General features: G+C 38.3%; 1 protein-coding gene and 4 non-coding genes across 6 annotated transcripts in view; all 5 read right to left on the minus strand.

The window, feature by feature from the left end:
- The window catches only part of acvr2ab (activin A receptor type 2Ab), a 42,862-nt gene extending 24,826 nt beyond the window's left edge, over nt 1-18,036 (minus strand). The window contains exon 1 of one of the 2 annotated variants that reach the window (XM_044109447.1): nt 17,170-18,036. In XM_044109447.1, the coding sequence (XP_043965382.1) occupies nt 17,170-17,224 (55 nt within the window). In that variant the 5' untranslated portion in view covers nt 17,225-18,036. The remainder of the gene's footprint in view (nt 1-17,169) is intronic. The other variant, XM_044109448.1, reaches the window with a different exon arrangement.
- trnai-uau lies at nt 2,148-2,221 on the minus strand. Its single transcript has one exon. It is a non-coding gene; the product is annotated as a tRNA-Ile (tRNA).
- On the minus strand, nt 2,628-2,701 carry trnai-uau. Its single transcript has one exon. It is a non-coding gene; the product is annotated as a tRNA-Ile (tRNA).
- trnai-uau lies at nt 3,108-3,181 on the minus strand. The gene has a single exon. It is a non-coding gene; the product is annotated as a tRNA-Ile (tRNA).
- On the minus strand, nt 5,011-5,084 carry trnai-uau. Its single transcript has one exon. It is a non-coding gene; the product is annotated as a tRNA-Ile (tRNA).
- Nucleotides 18,037-18,047: the final 11 nt, after the last annotated feature.

The following is an 18,047-nucleotide window of genomic DNA, read 5'->3' on the forward strand; positions in this document are numbered from 1 at the left end:
GAATAGCACCGCATCCTGAGGTTAGAGACAACTCCTTTGATCTGACAGCGTTGATGGATTGTTATTTTGCCCAACATCCAGCACCCGGGGCAACAGAACATGGGAGAGAAGCCCCAGCGTTCAAAAGAGAGAAATCTGACTGCATGTTCCTCCTGATGCTCTGAGTTCCTGTGTTACGAATGCAGCAGCAAAGTCTGATCTCTGTTTGTTAGTGGGTTCACATCAGAAATAAAGATGCAACTCTGAGCTGCTGTGTCTTTACAGGCTGGTACATTTAAAGAAAAAAATAAATCTGACCTCAATTTGATTCTTATTGTTTTAGTAACAAACTTAAAAAAAATCTTGCCAGCTGCAAAAATATATTTACTTTATTATCGAGACAACTGGCTCTACACTCTGAGTAGAAATGAAGACATGTAGATAAAAAGGTAAAAATATAAACATATTTTAAATTAACATAACATCTTTAAAAAATATAATATATAATATATAATATATATAAACAAGAAATTATAAATTAATAATCTTTGAGTGAATTCCTGAAGAATTTCCACAGCAATAGAAACATTTATACTAAGGTACATAAATTCATATTAATAATCATAACACTAAACTAAATATTGTGAAAAGTTTAAATAAATTAATTTAAAAGCTTCTAAATAAATTTTGAATCTATTTTGAAGAGCTGACTTTATGAAAAGATTTATGCTTCAATTGGCCAATGTGGGTATTGAACCCATGACCTTGGCCTTATAAGGACCCTGCTCTAACCAATTGACCTAACCAGCCACACATAATTTTATGTCTTCGTTAATATAAGAAAAACTTATATGAACTCACTACGATGAAGATTTGAAGAAAAGCTGTTATGCTTTTCAAAATCAATGTGCATAATTGTTAAATATACAGCCTCCTGCTATTTTGAAGAACTGACTTTATGAAACAATAAATGCTTCAATTGGACAGTGTGGGTATTGAACCCATGACCACAGCTTTATAAGTACCCTGCTCTAACCAATTGAGCTAACCAGTCATACATGTAATCTCACATCATAGAAAATATAAAAAGAACCTATATGAGCTCATTACAATGAAGATTTGAAGAAATGCTATCATGTTTCCAAAATGAAAGTGCATGATGGTTAAATATACAGCCTCCTGCTATTTTGAAGAGCTGACTTTATGAAACAATAATTGCTTCAATTGGCCAGTGTGAGTATTGAACCCATGACCTCGGCTTTATAAGTACCCTGCTCTAACCAACTGAGCTAACCAGTCACACATATAATCTCACGTCTTCGTTAATATAGGAAAAACTTATATGACCTAAGTACAATGAAGATTTGTAGAAATGCTGTTATGTTTTCCAAAATCCACAGGCTTAAAAGTGTATTTTCCAAAAATTTTTCATTTTGAATTGTTGATTTTAATTTTCACCCTTTTTTATTTTGAAGTATTGATTTTATTTTGCACCTTTTTTTATTTTTAAGTATTGATTTTATTTTGCACCTTTTTTATTTTTAAGTGTTGATTTTATTTTGCAACCTTTTTATATTTAAGTGTTGATTTTGTTTTACACCCTTTTTAGTTTTGAAGTATTGTTTGTCTGAAAGACTTTAGATTTCCATTGGCCAGTATGGGGATTGAACCACCAACCTTAGAGTTATTAGTACCACACCTTGTCCAGCTGAGCTAATTCAGCTGGACAGAAGTTTGTGAAATACATGGTAACTCATAATGTTGGGTTTCCATGCATTTAACAAAACTTACATGATCTTACCACAATGAAGACTTGAATAAAGAGCTCATATTCTAATGTTTTTCAAAATCAATGTGCATAATGGTTAAAAATACAGCCTCCTGCTATTAAAAAGAAATAACTTCATGAAGACTATATTTCTGTTGGCCAGTGTGGGAATTGAACCCACGACCTTGGCCTTATGACTACCCTGCTCTAACCAATTGAGCTAACCAGCCACACATAATCTTACATCTCCGAAAATATAAGAAAAACGTATATGAGCTCACTACAATGAACATTTGAAGAAATGCTGTTATGCTTTTCAAAATCAATGTGCATAATTGTTAAATATACAGCTTCCTGCTATTTTAAAGAGCTGACTTTATGAAACAATAAATGCTTCAATTGGCCAATACGGGTATTGAACCCATGACCTTGGCCTTATAAGTACCGTGCTCTCACCAATTGAGCTAACCAGCCACACACATAATCTGACATGTTTGATAATATAAGAAAAACCAATATGAGCTCACTACAATGAAAATTTGAAGAAATGCTGTTAAATCAATGTGCATAATTGTTAAATATACAGCCTCCTACTATTTTGAAGAGCTGACTTTATGAAACAATAAATGCTTCAATTGACCAGTGCGGGTATTGAACCCATGACCTTGGACATATGAGTAACGTGCGCTAACCAATTGAGCTAACCAGCCACACATAGTCTTAGATCTTCGAAAATATAAGAAAAACGTATATGAGCTCACTACAATGAACATTTGAAGAAATGCTGTTATGCTTTTCAAAATCAATGTGCATAATTGTTAAATATACAGCTTTCTGCTATTTTAAAGAGCTGACTTTATGAAACAATAAATGCTTCAATTGGCCAATACGGGTATTGAACCCATGACCTTGGCCTTATAAGTACCGTGCTCTCACCAATTGAGCTAACCAGCCACACACATAATCTGACATGTTTGATAATATAAGAAAAACCAATATGAGCTCACTACAATGAAAATTTGAAGAAATGCTGTTAAATCAATGTGCATAATTGTTAAATATACAGGCTCCTACTATTTTGAAGAGCTGACTTTATGAAACAATAAATGCTTCAATTGACCAGTGCGGGTATTGAACCCATGACCTTGGACATATGAGTAACGTGCGCTAACCAATTGAGCTAACCAGCCACACATAGTCTTAGATCTTCGAAAATATAAGAAAAACGTATATGAGCTCACTACAATGAACATTTGAAGAAATGCTGTTATGCTTTTCAAAATCAATGTGCATAATTGTTAAATATACAGCTTTCTGCTATTTTAAAGAGCTGACTTTATGAAACAATAAATGCTTCAATTGGCCAATACGGGTATTGAACCCATGACCTTGGCCTTATAAGTACCCAGCTCTAACCAATTGAGCTAACCAGCCACACACATAATCTGACATGTTTGATAATATAAGAAAAACCAATATGAGCTCACTACAATGAAAATTTGAAGAAATGCTGTTAAATCAATGTGCATAATTGTTAAATATACAGCATCCTACTATTTTGAAGAGCTGACTTTATGAAACAATAAATGCTTCAATTGGACAGTGTGGGTATTGAACCCATGACCACAGCTTTATAAGTACCCTGCTCTAACCAATTGAGCTAACCAGCCACACATATAATCTCACGTCTTCGTTAATATAGGAAAAACTTATATGACCTAATACAATGAAGATTTGTAGAAATGCTGTTATGTTTTTCAAAATCCACAGGCTTAAAAGTGTATTTTCCAAAAATTTTTCATTTTGAATTGTTGATTTTAATTTTCACCCTTATTTATTTTGAAGTATTAATTTTATTTTGCACCTTTTTTTATTTTTAAGTATTGATTTTATTTTGCACCTTTTTTATTTTTAAGTGTTGATTTTATTTTGCAACCTTTTTATATTTAAGTGTTGATTTTGTTTTACACCCTTTTTAGTTTTGAAGTATTGTTTGTCTGAAAGACTTTAGATTTCCATTGACCAGTATGGGGATTGAACCACCAACCTTAGAGTTATTAGTACCACACCTTGTCCAGCTGAGCTAATTCAGCTGGACAGAAGTTTGTGAAATACATGGTAACTCATAATGTTGAGTTTCCATGCATTTAACAAAACTTACATGATCTTACCACAATGAAGACTTGAATAAAGAGCTCATATTCTAATGTTTTTCAAAATCAATGTGCATAATGGTTAAAAATACAGCCTCCTGCTATTAAAAAGAAATAACTTCATGAAGACTATATTTCTGTTAGCCAGTGTGGGAATTGAACCCACGACCTTGGCCTTATGACTACCCTGCTCTAACCAATTGAGCTAACCAGCCACACATAATATTAGATCTTCGAAAATATAAGAAAAACGTATATGAGCTCACTACAATGAACATTTGAAGAAATGCTGTTATGCTTTTCAAAATCAATGTGCATAATTGTTAAATATACAGTTTTCTGCTATTTTAAAGAGCTGACTTTATGAAACAATAATTGCTTCAATTGGCCAGTGTGAGTATTGAACCCATGACCTCGGCTTTATAAGTACCCTGCTCTAACCAACTGAGCTAACCAGCCACACATATAATCTCACGTCTTCGTTAATATAGGAAAAACTTATATGACCTAAGTACAATGAAGATTTGTAGAAATGCTGTTATGTTTTCCAAAATCCACAGGCTTAAAAGTGTATTTTCCAAAAATTTTTCATTTTGAATTGTTGATTTTAATTTTCACCCTTTTTTATTTTTAAGTATTGATTTTATTTTGCACATTTGTTTATTTTTAAGTGTTGATTTTATTTTTGCAACCTTTTATTGTGAAGTGATGATTTTGTTTTACACCCTTTTTAGTTTTGAAGTATTGTTTGTCTGAAAGACTTTAGATTTCCATTGACCAGTATGGGAAAGGAACCACCTACCGTAGTGTTATTAGCACCACACCTTGTCCAGGAATTGAACCACCTACCTTAGCGTTATTAACACCACAACTTTTGCAGCTTCTTTCCAGCTGAGCTAACTCAGCTGGACAGAAGTTTCCTAAATACATGGTAACTCATAATGTTGAGTTTCCATGCATTTAACACAACTTACATGATCTTACCACAATGAAGATTTGAATAAAGAGCTCATATTCTAATGTCTTTCAAAATCAATGTGCATAATGGTTAAATATACAGCCTCCTGCTATTTTGAACAACTGACTTTATGAAAAAATTTATAATTCAATTGGCCAGTGTGGGTATTGAACCCATGACCTCGGCTTTATAAGCACCCTGCTCTGACCAACTGAGCTAACCAGCCACACATAAAATCTCACGTCTTCGTTAATATAGGAAAAACTTATATGACCTAACTACAATGAAGATTTGATGAAAAGCTGTTATGTTTTTCAAAATCAACATGCTTAAAGGTTTTTTCCAGCAGTATTTCATTTTGAAGTATTTATTTTATTTTTCAACCATTTTTATTTAGAAGTGTTGATTTTATTTTCCACCCTTTTTTATTTTTAAGTATTTATTTTATTTTTCAACCATTTTTATTTTGAAGTGTTGATTTTATTTTCCACCCTTTTTCATTTTGAAGTATTGATTGTCTGAAAGTCTTTACATTTCTATTGACCAGCACAGGGATTGAACCACTTACCTCAGCGTTATTAGCACCACTCCTCATCCAGCTGAGCAAACCCCAGCTGGACAGGGTTTTCTTAATTACATGGTAACTAATAATGTACAAGAAAAAGGCTGGAAGAGACAATAAAGCCAATAATTAAAATGACGTTGATAGTTTCAATTTATCATACGATTAATTGATTTATCGTTTATTGTTACAGGCCTATTTCAAAGCAAATATTTGTAAATGAATATTTTTAATTTATTTATTTTTAAATTCAAAAGTATAATTTATCTTCAATTACAAGCAATTTGAAAAATAAAGTAAGTTTTCAAACAAAATAAATTTAGTTAAAATAATTAAAAAGAATAATTCTATATAAAGGTTTTATACTTAAATATATTTTAAAATAAAAATACATAAATAAATAATGTTTTAAATCATGAGGAGAACAAAAACATTTTATATCAATTCACTTCTGACCTGCAGCTTTAAGGTCTACATGTTTAAATTAAGCTTTTCTTCTTTTAAAAATTTATTTCTAAGTGTTGCGAGAGCAGAGCGTCATCTCAAAGAGCTTGGAGCCATGTGAAATGCAAACATGGCTGCTAAGAGCTCCAATCAATCACAGGTGACAAGATATGGAGCCGCTTGCCAAAGGTGAGCTATAGCTGCCCGGATATGAAGGACATAAAGCACAAGAATCAATCTTCTGGTTTGTACTGAAGTTTACAAAGGCAGATATGATGGGAAGCCGCTGGATTGTGCAACGGTCTGGTTTCCACCCAGCAGCGAACGAGAAAAAGCAGCTTTGTCTGAACGGACATATTCACACAGTGGAATGAGATGACATGAAAGGACCGGCTCGCTTTGTTTACCCGAACGCTGGAGATAATTCAGACTTATTGTATCCGCTTCGTCATAATCAGTCAGACAACAGAGATGGAGAGAACCTTGAGATGCATGAATGTAAGATAAGATAGAAATAGATTCTCAGAACAAAGATGAAGACTTGAAAAAGTGTTTCAGGATCAATAATTGGGGTTACACAGTTCAACAAGGCATCTTTTAAGCAACTCGCTGTCGGGTGCTATGGTAACCGCCTGGCTCCATTCATGATGCTGCCACTTTTTATTAGAAAAAAATCAATCAAAATGACCCAATACAATGCAACTTTTACATAGATCCAGACATCAATTTGCATTTAGTACCAAGTGAATGAAAAGTGATCACCTGCATGCTCATATTGGCAGAAAAAACTCACATGGAGTCCAAGAGACTCCAGCAACCAGCTCAGTTTCCCTCCGTCAGCTTCTCTGTTCTCAACTTTAAGTTCAAGCGGGTCCGTTTTCTTTCCTCAGGTGGAGAGGAGTGACCTGGTAGCATTTCACTGAGACACAGCTCTCTGTTCAACTCAAAGCGGAGATTTATCGAGCAGAACTGTGACCTACTTTAGCTGTGGACATTTCAGCAATACCTCCCCTGCAAAATGTCTAAACACCTGACCCACTTTTCAGCTCACCAGGGTTTTGAGCTTTTAATATGAAAAGGAAATGCATGTTAGCCTTCCTCAGATCATTACAACACTTTACATTCCAGCAGGAAAAAATAACTCCATTACAATGGAGATCTTTACAGAGAATAAAGCTGCAAAGAGTTAATGCAACTCATCCGACGGACTGTTTTCTGTAGAGAGGATGAAACATTCCACTACTGAGGAATAACTTCATCTGGAGATCAACAGGTGAACTGGTACGAGTCGACCCGAATGCTGAAAGACGCCCAAACCAAGAGGACAAACTATTTCTTCTTAAACAACACCTACGACCCTGAATGTTCAACCTGGATCACGACATTATTCCACACATTTCCAACAGAGGTCAACCTTTAAATATGAATGCCTGGACAAACTGGTTAATAGGTGGAAGGGCAAAATTATGAATGGACGGTTGGAAGGATGGCTGGACAGACAGATAGACAAATGTTTAAGAGACAACTTGATGGACGAAATAATAATATTTACACAGTTGGATATAATTTACTGAACTGAATCACATCAGTGGAAACCAAAGCAGTCATTCAGTCATGTTAAACTTTGCACTGCTGTTGATTACTGACAAAATATGAGCTGAATTACAGCAAGAGTAGATATTTACAATATTTGTGTTGATTATTGCTAAAAAGTTTAAAATGTAGGTTTTGAACAAGCATTCTAGAAAAGATAAACAGTAAAATGTGATTTTTTTTTAAAAGATAGAAGCATACATAATCCATTTCAGGATGTTGAAGTGCTTGATGTAGTCCTGACCCATTGTGTTTGCCCAGTTGTGAAACATAATCATGAGTAATTTCTCCCTGAAGGATTTCCAAACACACTCCCTTTCTCTCTGTGAGGAAGGGTCAAGCTGCACTTCTCTGCAAAACAAGAGGCTAGCGCTCCACAGAGTCAAACCAAACATCACAGGGGACGAGCTCCACATCTCCGCTTGCAAAGAGAGCTCTTTCCAAGCTGGAGGGAGACGCTGGTGGCCGGTGAGGTGCATGCTGGGTGGGAAATGATCAGCCAAGCCTCCCTGGCAGATCTCCAGCTCCACTTGAAGGTGTTGTTCTGTTGCTGTTGCCTCGTTCTGAGCTGATAACTGCATTAAAACAGGATGTCGTATCACTTATTTAGCCTGTTAAAACACATGAACCAGCTCCGGCTTCCTGTTTTGGAGCCTCATATTGAAGTGGCGCTTTGGCGTTTGGCGGCGCGGTGCTGAACTCAAGTGGGTAAACAACTCATTCATCAAGGGCCCGTTTTTGTGCAGCTGCCAGCAGCGGGGATTGTTCATTATGATGGAAATTGTTCCAAGGATCAACTTATCATCTGCGTTCCTGGTGATGTACGGTTCTGTGGGCTTTTTTAAACATTCCTGCACAGGGTTGAAAAATGAACTTAGTCAGAGGTCAGCAGGTCAAAGTGCTATGTGCAGAGCTGGGCGCTGTTTTCTTCCCAGCAACGCTTGTTGTTGGTGCTGATGCAACCAGACACTCATGCCTCCCCCGCCCCCCATACGTGACTCAAGAACCGGCTAAATGCGGCTCCTGCATGTGGGACTTGATTCAGGAGAAATCTGTAATCACAGCAGCAGCAGCAGCACCTGGCTGCACTCATCCCACATACAAGTCATTCATTTCATCTCACTGAGAGCGCCAACTTGGGTTGGTTATGCACCTATAGCTACTCGTCCTCATAGGAAAAACAAGAGAACATTCACTTCAAGTAAGTTGTGAAAGTTGAGAAATAGAAACAGGGAGGCGACGTTTAAATCCAACTGGTTCTATTCGGTAATTATTTAATACCCAGTGTTGGTCTATCAATTAAAATCTGGCCAAAAACACCAAAGTTTGTTCAGGAATTCCCCAAGAAATCTAGGAAAGCCCCAACATATTTTAAAAAATGTTAAGTTGACAGGAAACTGCACAAATAAAACATAAACAACAAAGAAAATACATAAGTGGATGAGATAAAACTAGTCTTTCTGTAGGTTGAGTGTGTAAAGACAACTTAAAGTGCTTAAAGTAGAAAGAAGAGGACTAGGCAGAGAACCAGGCTGCACCGGATGCAGATCGGTGATACAGGCAAAGGGAAATAAAAAGAATTGACAAGCCTTTGGGGTCATCAGGGGTTCAAGCTGAGCTGTTTTGGAAGCTGTCAGGCTCAGTTAGAGCAACAGCCATAAACAAATCCGTCTAAATTTCATCCCCGTGCAGCGGTGTCTCCATGTGAAGGTGCTCTGCCAAACCTACGACTATTCAGAGCACATCCTCCTACTGTAAACCGTTAGAAATGCAGGACAGAGCGGCGTTCTGCTGGTTTCCCTCCGACGCCGATCCCAAGGTCACATCCCGGCCGTCCAGCTTCTTTTTCCAGACAGAAATGTTTTTTAGCCTGGATTATTTCCTAATATGTGCAATAGGTCGCAGCCTCCAGCTGCTGGTTTCCACACCCTCATCCTCCCCATACTGGGAGTCGATACCAGAGCAATAAATCCAATAGATTTCACGCATTGAAAACGCAGGAATGATTCAGACTTTTGCACAGTTCCCGGCTAATCAGTGGAAGCACCGCTACACTCCTCTGTTTCCTGTCTTCCTGGTAAGATATGCATCCCACCTACTTGCCTTGAGGGCAGTTCCTGGATAAAGATGTTAGTGCTCTGGATATCACAGGGATCAGCCGCCGGGGGCAGCATGGAGGCCCACCTCTGAGTGAACTGGAAGATCCTGCTGAACACCGTCTGCATTATAGTTTTATTATTAAGGGTTTCCTCCAGTGTATTATAATCCTGGCGGGCCGCCAGGTTTTACTTGTGCCCCCACCAGGCTAAGCATTGCTTATTTATTTAAGTTTTTAAACTTTATAATTGGTGTTCGGGTATTAATCTTCCAGAAACACATAATTACCACCTGATATTTTCACATGTTCTGCCAACTTTAAACATGTTTTGGCTCAAACATGTTTTGGCTCAAACACAATGGGCCGCTGGATGAATGATTGTCTGAAGCCGCCTGGCTTAGCAAGTTTTCTGAGGAAATCTTGCTGTTCTTGACATTTGATACATTTCAACCTCTCTTCTAGATATAATATGATTTTTAAATCCAGTTTTCCATAAAGTTGAGGTTAGGAGTTTGGGAATGTTGCTGACTGCACTCTTTAAAAATGAAGCTGGATTCATGTTTAAGGTTATTGTTCTGCTGGAGCATTCAGCTCTTTCCAAGCTTCAATTATTCAGGCCTCACAGCATGATGCTGCCACCTCCATGCTTGAGAGTTGGTGCAATGTTCCCAGATTTAAAAGTGATGTCTGGAATCCTCCAAATGTACTTTTAGTCACCAGATCAACTTGATCTTTGGATTTTCTTTTGCTTTTACTTTAAGATCTTTAACCAGTTCAGGAGAATGTTTAAGTTACATATTTATTGGAGCAAAGCTCAGTTCTGATTTGTTCTTCTAGACTTTTGGTGAGACGTTTTTTGGTTGAGGGGTTGCATGTTTGGCCAATTATTCCCACTGGTTTGCATGCAGTGCATTTTAATTTTTGCACAGTTGTTATAATGCGTAACCAGGGCAACAAGGTATTGTTTGTTTACAACCCGGAGCAACTGATTACCATCTTAAAAGCTGAAGAGTCACCTGACCGACAAAAACAATTCCAGAGACGTTGACTAAAATGTATCTACATTTTTATTCTAATTTTAAACCGCTGATGTCATCTAGGACATGTCATTGTCATACAGAAACAGTCTTTGGTCAGAGGCGTCTTTAGGTTTGTTGCAAGACTGACTGCTACTGGAGATCCTTAATGACATAATGACTGCTTGAGGAAACTTTAATGATGAGTCGCAACATTTATTTGAAGGGTGCATGGACACATGTAAGCCTTTTTATATAATATTAAGAAAATCGATAAACCTCTGCAGTTACTTCATGCATTCAACGGTCCCTTAAGTTGTATGATGGTTTAAATCAAGGATGAAGAAATGTTTAGATAAATCATTAAACGTAGGACTGGACCTCCTCAGGTTGTTTTCAGGGGTCCAGGTTATATAATCCCACTGCTTCCATGTTTCCCCACCAGCAGCTGAGGCTGAGCTGTTGGTAGGAGAGGACTCTCGCTGGTTTACAGTCCAGTGTTTTCACAGAGCAGCCAGGAACTCTCTGGAGTGTTACATTAACACTCAATCAGACGTTGTTGTGACACGGCAGGGGTGGCTGGCTCGCCGGAGCCGCTCACAAAGACACCAGTCTTCCCATGGCAGCGAGGGGGGAGGAACAAGAGGGGCATTAAAAACCAACACACTCAGCAACTGAATCCAATCCTTCTAATCCTCACTGGAATGCCCGAGCCCATCCGTCTCCTCCTCAATTAGCGCTGATGGAGCTGCTGGTCGGACAGGTCTGCAGAGCACCTGGGTGTCTCTGCAGCAGCAGAAGCGCACGCATGACACGCTGCATACCGCGCTGCATACCGCGCTGCATACCGCGCTGCATACCGCGCATTCTTCACAGGAGGAGCCTTTTAAAGTGCCTCCTTATCAGTGGTAGGGTACAAACTCCTTGCACTCACGTGTTCACGTGCGGCATCTTCAAACCAAAAATCGTTTTTTTAAGAGATCAGGGTGAAATCTAAGCTGCAGAATTACGATCTGAATTCCCGCTCCGCTGTGAGTCATCACACGAGGTACGCCGTCTCTTTCACGACCTCAATGACTTCTGCCACTATATATTTAGTGGAAACTAACGACAAGCCCGTCACGAGGCTCCGCTGCCAAAATAAAATCCAAGCACTGCTGGGTATTTTTAATTGGGATTAGATTACAGGTGGAGCAACAGGCTGATGACGAGCCCACAGCATCACCGGGAGACAGCCGAAGACAAAGAGGTGGAGGAAGGCGGAGGGGTTGGGGTGGGGAGTGTGACGCCCTCCAGAGACCCTGAAACGAGAGCATGATGAATGTACAGCTCGCGGTTTTTAATCAAGGATCAAAGCGAGCCCCTTCGTCGGAGCAGCCAGCCTGTCTAGACTCAAACTCTCCCATGCACATAAAGCAACATCTGCAGTACGCATTAATTACAGTAAAAGGCGCTCTGGACCAACGCATCAAGATAAAACACTCCTCCAAATCTAAAAACTCTCCAGAGCTTTAGAAATCTTTATTCACACACACAGAACTCTTCTAAAGAGGTAAACAGCATGTGCAAACATTACTTTTTTTTTATTTGACTATTGGCACACTGAGAAATCTCCATCGATTTGGTTTTCCTCCAGCAGCAGGTTAGAACAAATCTGTGCTGCTCAGGAAAATCCCCTCAGTGGCAGATAAACTCCTCCGACTGCAGCAAAGGTTTGTTCACTTGCATTAATGCAAAAACAAATCCATTTCAGTTCTTACAATAAGAAATAGTCCAAATACCCAGTAAAATATAAACAGTGCTCCAACTGGTGCAGGACCAGTCAAAACAAGCAGCAGCAACAGTTGAGCTGTTTTCATGATGAGGAAACAGTCAGGGCTAGTTGGGCCCGATGGGGAGAACCAGGACAACGCCGGGCCTTAACAAGTACACCAGTGCCACTGGACCCCATGCATAATGCAGGAGGACATATTATAGACAGAGGGAGGACATATCTGTGGGAAGTGAGAAAAACATGGCAGCAGGAAGATGAAGATAAGGAAGAGTAAAGATTTAGAAGCAAACTCTGCACTGGTGGCAACACACTTAAATTCATCTAAACACAAAATCTTTCATTTAAAAAAAAATCCTAATTTGTCCAAATCCAGGATGAGCAGTCAAAACGACCCCGACGGCCATAAAAGGTAACAAACATTCAGGTGTTGGCAGCTTTTCCCACCAGGAACTACGTTTAGGTTTGAATGTCTTGTTTTATCAAAATAAGAAACTTGAAGCCTGTTTTGTCACAGGATATGACAATCTCATTTTGACATAATAACTTCATTGTGTCGAGATTGTTTTTGAGTTTTATCATCTCATTAGGTTGATAATCTACTGATTTATGATGTTTTTAAAAACCAAAGCATGGTGGAGATGGTTTAGTTCACCTAGTCTGTCAATTGTTTCCATGACAACAACCTTTTGTTTGCTGCCACAAAATATCATCCCAAAATGTAACTACATGCTGTTTATTCCTGGTGTAAATTACATTGAGCCTTTGAGGATCAGAGAAAATTCACAACAAAGTTAAATATGTGAAAGTCCACAATTTCTTTTCAAATCAAAAAGTGAGCAATAACCACCTTTGGTCAAAATGTGGTGAAATGGAAGGAAGTGTCTTCAATAAGTAAATATTCACCTCAGAAAAGCACTTCAGTCCCATCATGTCTAATAATGATTAACCATCTGGGGGACGATGTCACAAAGTTTGTTGTCTGCAGCAACACTGGAGATTAAAATCTCCCTTTTAATAATAATAAAAAACTGAAACCATCAGTCTGTCCGTTTGTTCCAACGTCTGTCCATATGAATGGATGTAAGCTGTATAAACGGGTTTATGTGCTGACACAGTTTCCTGACACGAAATGGGGAAGCATGAGGATTAAGACAAATCTTCAGAGTGGAGTTGAAATCTCTGGACGTGTTGTCTGGGATGAAGTCGCACTGTAAATATTTACAGATCTGCAGTTCAGGCTCGCAGCAGAGGTCGCCTGTAAAACTGATGATCTGGGACGGATTAGCAGCTGCGCGGGGGAGGAACATCGTTTAAAAACCGTTTTACTTTTCTTTATTCTGACTGAACCGATCATTTCTTGTCAAACTAGAATTCTGACAAACAAGAAGTCTGTTTTTCCCCTCGGTTCCTCAATGCATCATGCAATTAAACTGCAATTAAAGCTGCAGCACTGATCCAGAAGGTCCTGGGTTCAAAGTTCACATGTTCTTCATGAATGTGTGGATTCCTCCCACAGTCCAAACATAATCTTTAGGTTAATTTGCTTTTCTAAAACTGTCCTTAGGTATAACTCTGTGGGTGGTAAAACAATCTTCACTTTAAGAATTATAAATTGCAATATGAAAACAGCAGCCAAATATTTGATTAGTTTATGATTAATGAGCTGCGCATTGTTTTAATTACATGGATAAAAACTAAAATAATCTCATAATAAAATGGTGTTTTCTTCCACAAATGTGAAAATTTATTTTACAGCTGAAAATAAGTCTCCAGTAATGAGCAGAAAAGCACTACAACCTAGTGTAAAAGTTTTACTGCAATAACGTTTTTAAACTTTAAAACTGAGAATCTTTCTTAAAAACATATATGTTTTTCTATGTTGCATTTTTATTATTATTATTATTATTATTATGCATTTTCTGATGAAGTCCAAATACATTCAGAAAACAATAGGTGGTGCATTTGTGCAAGTATCAAAATGTAAATATGAGGGAAGAAAACAACAGATAAATGTCAGATTACTATCTTAAAGACCATCAGCTTCAAGTTGATTTATATCTTATAAAAATCATTGAAAGTCACCACTGTCTCATTCTAAACATAATAATCAACTTCTTCACAAATAGCTTTAATGTAAGAAAATTATTTTAACTCATCAAATAATGTGTATGGATGACATTATCAAGCTCTGCTAATCCGCCTCATTTGCTTGTATTGCTCATCTTTAAATCTCTGGTGGTACGGTTAGCGACGGTTAGCGATGGTTAGCGATGGTTAGCGATGGTTAGCGACGGTTAGCGACGGTTAGCGATGGTCAGTTAAAATGCTAAAGTCGAGGATCAAAATATGGATATAAACTGACAAAGAAGTGAACAGGCCGACAGTCTTAAAGGGATTTTTAAAAAACCTCTAGGCACAAAATTAAACTTTAACATTAATGCGTAGCTTCAGTAAAATGTTATTTTGACATTTAAAAAACTGAACTTGTACTGGACCATTTCTACTTTCATTTCCTGCCTATTTTAGCTTGAAGAGCAGCTTACATGGAGTTTTTCTGAAAACCAACAGATATACAGACACGGTGTGTCATGGCCACAAGCCATGACAAACAAACTTAACCCTTACGTGTTTCTTTTGGCCTCATCAGATAAAAATCCCTCTTGGCTAAGTGCTCTGCCCTTATCACCGGGTTCTTGGTGCCATTGTGAGCGGTGCCAGTTCCACTCGGCTTTCCCAGAGAGTTATTATCCCACTCTGAGTGGAAACCATTCATTTCCCCACTTCAGACGGTAATGAGCGAGTAGAATAATCATCTGCTGCACTCTGCAAAACACAGACAGCACCTGGCTCACACTCGAGCAACCCCGACTATTACCCAATTTGAGAAAGCTTTTCATTTTCACCCAAATGCTCACAGACACTCGAGGCACCTCCCTGTGAAACTATCCCACTGCGACGTGAGAGATTGTTTTCACCTCCCATCCTTCCTCTACTTCTTCAGGTTGAGCTTTAGCACTGATATGCCGCGTTTCTTTTCCAAAGCGGTTTAGAAAATTCTGCCTCCAGGCTTAATTTCTGTTGTGCAACCTCCGATTAGGCAATTCCCACTTCCAAGCCGAAGCATCAGGTAACACAAAACCGTCACTTTGAAAACTGCAATCTCAAATCTCTGATCTGCAAATCCAGCAAACCCAGTAACACCAGTCTCGGTCTGCAACGGCGACTTTATTGTAACGTCTCCAAAATATTTGGAGTTAAAAAATAAAAGACTTTTAGCATCACGCAAGAGTTGACTTTCAACGCCACGTAAACAATGTTGTGCAAAAAAACACAACAGAAAGAGAAGAAAAACCAGACAGCACTTTGTGGTTGACCTTGTTCTGTTCGTCACCATGCTGGTGTGACGTTTAACTTTAGGAAAATGAGGACGTAGAAAGAGGAAAGGGGGTGTATAATTAACTGTAAACCTATTAAAGTCTAACATACTATGACTAACAGACATGGGATATTACTCATTAATTTCATGAAGAGATTTAAAACTGCAAAAATGTTCCACCACATTGTTCCTGCAGTTAAAAATTGTTTCAAAGTCACTCAAACGTACCTTGAGCATCATTTTTATCCTTTTCATCCTCATTCCTCTTAATAATATTGTGTGTCATTTTATTCCATCTTCAAAATAGTCCATTAACGTTTCCAAAAATCACATGTCAGGCCTTTTTCTCCTCCTGTTTCCATCATACATTGGAAATAATTTTCACCTTAATTTCCAAATGTAGCCGAGATATTTAAAATACAAAAAAGGGTCAAGGTAGAACATTATTTGATGCTAATTTAAATGGTGAATATATAATAAATAAATGATCTTCTGGCTGAATAAAAGAAACCCACCAATCACTAAAAAGACAACCTAAATCAAATAAAACTTACAGAATATCTTGTTATAATATCAAAAAGTTTGAAATTCAGCATGTAACTTAGCATTTAATAACTCTACAATTAAATTTTTAACCAAAAATGTCTAATTTCAGCACAAAACTACTTCAACAATAAAAAATCCACGTCTTCTAATCAATAAGTAGCTGAATGTTACTTGTGGTGTACCACAGGGTTCTGTGCTCAGTCCAATACTTTTTATATTATATACAATATAAAATATACAATATAATGAATAATCTCTTACTTTTTGGTCAATTTCAGCGTATTCAGTAGAACAACTTCTTTCACAATGTACATTAAAAAATAAAACAACAAACAACAACAGTTTTTTGACTTTGTTACCACTATTTCACATAAAATAACTAAAATGTAGTTGTAATACGCTTTTAATTCTGCCTCACCAGACTTCCTTTCTTCTTGTTTGCATTTGTTCAACAAGTGAATATACTGAGAGTGAAAAATATATAATACACCAACAAAACCCACTGCAGAGCCTCGTTCAAAACACAACCATTTGACTTTAAATTTGGGCTTATAATCTATTTATTCCCAGTGCACAGTCCTTCCTTATACTGCCTCTTATTGTTTCCTAATTAACTTAAACTAAACAGACCCAATTTCTAGCAACATGTCTCACTCAGAGCTCCACAAAGGCCCCTTGAGGGCCTTAAGGCCCCATCTTGAGCTGACTAAATATGAAACATGCACAGCCACACAAGTGGGCTGCAGAAAAGGTTGACGGAATTTGTTTTTTCCACCCTCCTTTCCTTCCCACAGGTCTGCGTTGTGTTGCATTCAATGCATCCTGCAACATGCTGTGTATTGCATTCTGCAGAGGTAATAAACATTACAATATAAGACCAGGCATAGCATCGATATACCCACCTGAAGAGCAGGAGATGAGGAAAACGGCAATGGCCAGTTTTGTAGCGTCTCCCATTTTCCATCCGAATGTGTCCACAAAAAGAATGGGTTTATAAAAGCTCAAATTCCACAAAAATGAAGAAAAAAAAATCTAAAAAACAATCTAGAATTTAATGTCTTGCTGCCCAAAGAAGAACAGTCTCTGGAAATTTTGCATATTTAAAGAAAATAGAGGCTAAATCCAAAATATTCCAGGTTACAAGTCCCAAAAACAGGAGAGGGGGAGAAGGAAATGCTGGGTGGTATTTCCAGGTTTTACAGCGAAGCAATGGAGGGCGACTTGGTGGCACCAGTGCCAGTGTTTTCATACACTTGCGAGGTCAGCAGCAGCATTATGGGCAGACAAACTGAGCCTTTAGAAGAGCGGCGCAGAGAGCCGAGCCACAGCGGGGCTGGGCTAACATCCATCGGACTCCACAGCAAGCGCACTCGGGTGCTTAATCAAACTTCTCCTCGGCGAGCTCCGGAACATAGCCGTAAATTATGACTTCTTTCTTTCTTAAAAACGCCACTTCGTAGTCTTCGAGTTGAAAATTGTGGGTTTAAAAGCAGTTTTTGATGTTTAAATCCGTGTGGAAGCTTGCGCTTCGCCCGACTGTCCGACGGGGCTGCCCGGCCACAACCACAGCCAGCTCCGGCCGCTCCAGCAGGGACACAACCGATTAAAGGGCTCCAAGCGGAGTGAAACGCTCCTCCAAAGTGGGCCAAACAACCGCTTCCGTCGAAATAACTCGATACAAGGGGCGAAAACCGTGTTTTATGACAGAATAATTGGGCAAAACTACAGTTAATCCATGTAGGACGAGCAGGATTTTCCAAGTCCGTCTCCTCCTCGGGTC

The sequence above is a fragment of the Gambusia affinis genome, linkage group LG24 (genome assembly GCF_019740435.1).
Source record: "Gambusia affinis linkage group LG24, SWU_Gaff_1.0, whole genome shotgun sequence".
Taxonomy (NCBI): Eukaryota; Metazoa; Chordata; class Actinopteri; order Cyprinodontiformes; family Poeciliidae; genus Gambusia; species Gambusia affinis.